Genomic DNA, 5,880 nt, shown 5'->3' with positions numbered 1-5,880 from the left:
GCGGCAGCGTAGAACACCAGAGCAAGCAGCGGAGCACAGCACGAGCACAAGCAGCAGCAGCGGCGCGGCGGCGTGCAGCACGGACGCATCACCGGAGCAAGCAGCGACCAATGACTGTGAGCTCCTCCGCTGCCTGTGCATGGCGTGGACAGCCGTGCATGAGCGCGAGGCCATGGTCGAGCAACCGCCCGGCTCCAACCGCGCGGCGGCGCACGGGCCCGACCCGGCCGGCACCGTCGAGGAGCTCTCCACAGAGACCTCCTCCACTGCGCGGCCCTCTGCCGACGAGGTCGGCCTCGCCGGGGAACGCCTCCTCCTCTCCTCTCTCTGGCAGTTGTGCAAAAGAGGTGTTGATTGCTTTTTCTTTTTAGATCTAAGGGTGTGTATGTAAATGTTATGTCAAGTTAGCTCCTTACAATCTGGTCTCACTTGTCAGAAAGTGATCAAATGAGCCAAATCACCTGATCAGTGCGATTTGCAAAATGTTTACCGAATCCGCGGTGATTTTTGCTAAAAATTATTGACCTGGTGGTTTTCCGTAGATGAAGCCTCAAATATGGTGGTTTTTTGCAATTCACTCAATTAAACAGGTTAGCTAAGAGAATGAAGCTACAGCTACTGAAAATTCAAACAGCCTCCTTCCTAACCCCTCTAAAACCAAGAGGTAAAGACTCATGGCATGTTCCATTCAATTACTTCAGCTCATATGACCAAAGAAATGAGTTGGTTTCATATTCTTGCCAGCAAGGAAATTCTACTTGTTAAGAAACAAATAGAGTTGTGATGTTACATTATTGATTGGCTCAATTCTTCCTGATGCAGTTCTAAGTTTCAGTAGTTCTTTTGTCTATTTGCTTGCTCATACCTTTTAAGAAGCTACTAAATACAGGTTCACTGTCAGGTTGGTTAGATGTTCTATAGATCACTATTATATGCAGGATCATTAGCTATCCAAGAAAATTAGCGTCAGGTTTCAGTATCCAGTAGGCTAGATTCCTTGTCAAGCTCGTTTATTGTTTTGTTGCTCACCAATGCACTGTAGATTAGATGTCTAACCAGTAAAATTAGCATGTGGTATAAGAATCTAATGGGTCTTTTGTCCTTTGAAAACAAAAACATCCTTCTCTATACGTCTCAAAAATGGTTTCTTCTAACCTGATGTGTGCGATGCTAATTAATCAAGCTTTGTTTCCCATGACTGCTATGTTCAAATTAATAAGAGCCTGAATAAAACATCCTTTTACCTTCAAAGTGTAATATGCATTCTTCTTTCATTCCTCTTGCATGTACAGGCAATTCTTGCTGTTGCAAGCAAAATGACTTGCTTTGTAGCATGTGGTTTTAAGAACCTGATGGGTCTTTTGTCCTTTGAGAAGAAAAAATATCCTTCTCTATACATCTCAAAAATGGTTTTTCCTTCGCTGATGTATGCAGTGCTATTTAATCAAGCTTTTTCCCCGATGACTGCTATGTTCAAATTAATGATAAGCTCAATAAAACAGCCTTTTGCCTTCAAATTGTAATATGCATTCTTCTTTCTTTTCTCTTTTGCATGTACACGCACTTCTTGCTGTTCCATGCAAATTCACTTGCTTTGTTCATCCAGCTAATTGCCTATACAATTGTTCATACAAACTAATTAGCTATACAATTGAATTTGCTACGTGTCTAATATTTATGTTCTTGTTGTTTCTATAACACTCTAGCTTTAGTTTTTTTTTCACCAGGAACAACATTATTAACATGACTTTTATTATTATTAATGAATCAAACTCAGGGCAAACACTCCTGCAAAGGGAGCTGGCGCTCCAAAGAAAGCGAGGCAGTAGTTCCTCCATGGATTAAGCTACATATGTACATACGGTACGGCCGGCACTTCTTGGGTTCCATATTTTCTGCACACACTCATATATTTCTTTACGGAGGGAGTGTGTGATGGTATAATAATTACTTCTGTTCCTTTTCTTCCGCAGGGTATCTTCTGTGTTCTGCTTGCTTATCAAGCGAAGTCCGGTGCTGGAAGGGTGTGTTTCTGAACACAGCTTCTAACCTCTGCTGCATCTCATCAACTCTCTGTCCATCAGGACTGAAGATCGTCAATTCAGCGCACTTTTGGGCACGCACTGGGTTTATTTTGTGCACCTTTGTAAGGCAAGGCTTTGACACCTGAAGAACTATGTCGAGCCACTGTCATGACAACTCCTCTATTTAGGTCCTCGAACAGATTAGGTTCCATGCGTTGTAAATATCGCCGTCGGCTTTTTCTACATTATCTCCTTATAAAACTTTCTACTCATTGTAAATGCCGCTGGGTCATGCTACTTAATCTAAGTCTTCTTGTTGTTATAATGTGCACACCTTCTTATGTTTTATGTTTACTGGTATGCTTGCTAACATAAAGGCGCTCCTTTCTTACTAATTTATTCATCTCGCAGAGTAAACGTAATGTACATTCCTGATCATTAGAGATTCTTTTGCCCTTCCTTTGAATATCGATGGCAACTCGTCATCAAATAAAAGCTAAGAATCAGCGACTACATTTAATGTTTGGAACACTGGAGATTGATTTGTTCTTCTAAAAGGGCTACTAACATTATCCATTCTTTATTTTGCTCCTGATTTTGCTTGGTTGCTTCATGCAAAGGGAATGCATGAATTTTGGTTCACAGGCCAAGTATCATGTTCTGCCATCTGATGAACCATGCAAGGTTCCTTTTGCCCTTCTTTGAATCTCAACAGGCATCCGGCAGGAATTAAAAATCCAGAGTCAGTACTTAATTTCAAAACTCGGTGCATTGAGATTACATTTATGCTTATAGAACGCCTGCTAAAATTAGCCTTTATTCATACTGAGTAGACAACTATATGCCATGGAGTGCTTATTTATATTTTGTCGGTGCATTGAGATTATATTTATGCTTATAGAACACCTGATAAAATCAGCCTTTATTCATACTGAGTAAACAACTATATGCCACGGAATGCTTATTTATATTTTCTCGGTTCTTCTGGCCAAATTTCAGTCTTTGTCCATTCAACCATTCTTATAGTGGCTTTTGCAAATCTTCAGGTAACCTATACTATGGTCAGAAATTATGTAGGCCTAGCACAAAAAATGCGCTTCTTTTATCTCCATAAATGGTTAACAAAAAAAATATTGTTTCCTTTTATAATGGCATTGTTGGTCCACAACGTGAAAACACAATGCTAGAGCTCATAGCCACTCTTACGAAATTTTTCCTTCTTTACTTATTTTCAGCACTTAGTAAAAAAGAAAGTAAAAAAACAAAAAACATTTTTTCCTTTTTCTTTTTTTAGACAAAACTTTCATACTTACTATCTTTGCTGGATTTCTTACCTCAAAGCATGCCTATGGCCCTTTCTCCTATGGGCCAACGGCCTTCTCGCGGCCGGAGAAATATCTACCACACCCCTCTCTTTCTTACAGCGTCCTGCGCGTTGACTGTTTCCACCAGCGCACCAGATCCCCAGGAAGCAAAGTTCTGCTCCACTACAGTTCCATACATCCATAAATAACCAATTTACATCTCATACTCTACATAGGAAAGAATGTAGCTCTGCACCCTTCTTTTGTTTCCTGCCATTATTTACTTATAATTGTTCTTACTGACTATATTTAAACTGTGTTCATTTGAAGCTTTTTATTCAAAGTCAAACAACACTCTGTAATCTACTTAATTAGTTCCTATCGTGTACCAGTATTTTCAGGTCCACTACACCAAAGAAAACCCAAAAAAGTACATTAAGCCAGATGATGACATGCTCAAGGTCAAGCTCGCAAACATCAGACTGCACACCAATTGTCGTATCATGCTGGGAACAGACAAGAGAGCAAGGAGGAGGGCTGTTACAAGGTGGTCCCAACATATCGAAGTTAGATTTTCTAGATTATGAAATGTTTGGGCAATGCCCCCTTTCGTAATCGATGTCTTGCCAGTAGCATGCAAAAGAATATGTAATTCGGAAATATTTTCATTAAGTCTTACAAATATAGAGTAAGCACATCGATAATATAAACTGAAATAAACTGCTAATATATGTACTCTAGATCAATTTGCCAACTCAAATTCTAAGACGTCGTGTATTTGCGAGCGGGAGAGGGTCCACCTATCGGTCACCAGTCCCTCTGTCGTTGCTACGAGACACCATGCACACAAGCAGAAGACCAGCACTAGCAACCACAGAAGCGGCATGCCGAGGCAGAAACTCCCGACCATTATCCGCCGCTCCAGACTGGAGCAGGCCATGACGGCGACGCCGAACACCAGGAAAGGGTAGACCATCCCGTGCTTGTATCGCGCCCTCAGGTACCGCTCCGTGGCGCTCGCCCTAAGCTCGTCCGGCGCGGTGTCCCAGTAGGCGTCCATGAGCATGTGCTTCCACCGCACAATCTCTCTCCTGGCACGCTCGTCATGCTCCGGCCATTCGTTTAGCCCGAGCCTGCGCAGGGAGCGGTAGGCCTTGACGAGCGGAGCGAGATCTGCAGCTAGCGCGCGGTAGCTATGGTGGCGTGTCTTGCGGATGTAGCGGCGCTTCGCCGTGGAGTAGACACCAGAGCGGTCGACGATGAGCAGGCCCGGCTGGCTGCTGCCGCGGAAACCGGCGAATCCTTGTCGCTCACGGACTCCGAACCAGTAGTCCAGTACGGTGCTCCTCGGTTCCATGGTTGGCCTAGATTTTCTATCGGCGCGTGCTACTCTTAGGACATGTACAATGATGCTATCTTAGGAGTGTCACGTAGAATTAATGATGAAGTGGAGGAGAGAGAACTCGTAAGAAAAGACTTGTCTTCTCTTATTTAAGATAAGACAAGAGATGATCTCTTAGCACAATTTGTCTCACCATGTTTTAAGGAATTGCTAATTATTAAAGATAAGGCTAAGATATAACCCATTTTAGACATACTTTTTTGTCATCTTTAAATTGCATGCAAGACTTAAAATAAAACTGTCTTATCAACCATTGTACATGCCTTTAGCTTGCACGTACGTACAGTAATTAGTTACGGGTCACAGCATGATGTATATATAGAGAGAGAACTGTCCAGGGCAGTAGTAAGAGCATGACTCGGATTTCGAACTTCTTTCTAAATCGAACCAAGTTATTGTCTTTTTCTTTTTCTTTTTTGCTTGTTGTTATTTAACGCCTTGTGAGCTGCGATGCTATATAGCGCCCGCTGCGCTCGGGTGACTCACACGCGCCTCTGCTGGGCCAGCCCAAGCAGCGTAGTTTTTTTTCTTTTTTCTTGTTTGGATATTTTTCTTTTTGTATTTCACCTTTTCCCAATAATCTTTTCTCGGTGTTTTTAGCTGAAATAAACTGGTCATGTTTTCTAGAGATGCATGAACACATTTTTATATAATATTTCGAACATAATCTATTTGTGTTACTAATCTATATACAATTAATTTCAGAATAAGACAAAAAACTATTCATGTGTTATACAAGATTTCGCACATACAATTAATTCACAGATTTTTTGGTGCACCATTTATACTTAATGCAGCATTCCTTTTCTTAAAATCTTATATATATATATATATATATATATATATATATATATATACTAGACAAAAAAATAATTTTTTTTTGCCACATTGCAGTTCTAAATTTTTGACAACCTGCAAATTTTAAAGTTCATATGTTGTTTCATGCATGAGAAACACAAAAGAGAAACTTTCATCAAGTGATAAAGTTAGTTGGCTAGCGCATATCTCAAGTTCTCAACGCAATGATGGACGGTGGATTATAGATTCTATTGCGAGAATGTTTTCCCCTTTCGTGGTTAAGTCATTAGGTTGTGTCTTGTGTATGCCAGTATGATTGTGGAGTAATCGCTCCATGCAGACATATAGGCTC

General features: G+C 41.1%; 1 protein-coding gene across 1 annotated transcript; it reads right to left on the bottom strand.

The window, feature by feature from the left end:
- Positions 1 to 4,070: 4,070 nt before the first annotated feature.
- On the bottom strand, positions 4,071 to 4,685 carry LOC147968023 (uncharacterized). The gene has a single exon (XM_087523356.1). It carries the CDS (start codon positions 4,683 to 4,685, stop codon positions 4,071 to 4,073), a length of 615 nt encoding a protein of 204 aa, XP_087379482.1.
- Positions 4,686 to 5,880: the final 1,195 nt, after the last annotated feature.

Source organism: Triticum urartu, chromosome 5A (assembly GCF_056163025.1).
Source record: "Triticum urartu cultivar PI428250 chromosome 5A, HENAU_Tu73, whole genome shotgun sequence".
Lineage (NCBI taxonomy): Eukaryota > Viridiplantae > Streptophyta > Magnoliopsida > Poales > Poaceae > Triticum > Triticum urartu.
Note: the sequence above shows the minus strand (reverse complement) of the source record. Positions and strands in the feature narration are given on the sequence as shown.

Coding starts and splice junctions, on each gene's coding strand:
- LOC147968023 (XM_087523356.1), bottom strand. CDS start 4,685: ATGGAACCGAGGAGCACCGTACTGGACTACTGGTTCGGAGTCCGTGAG.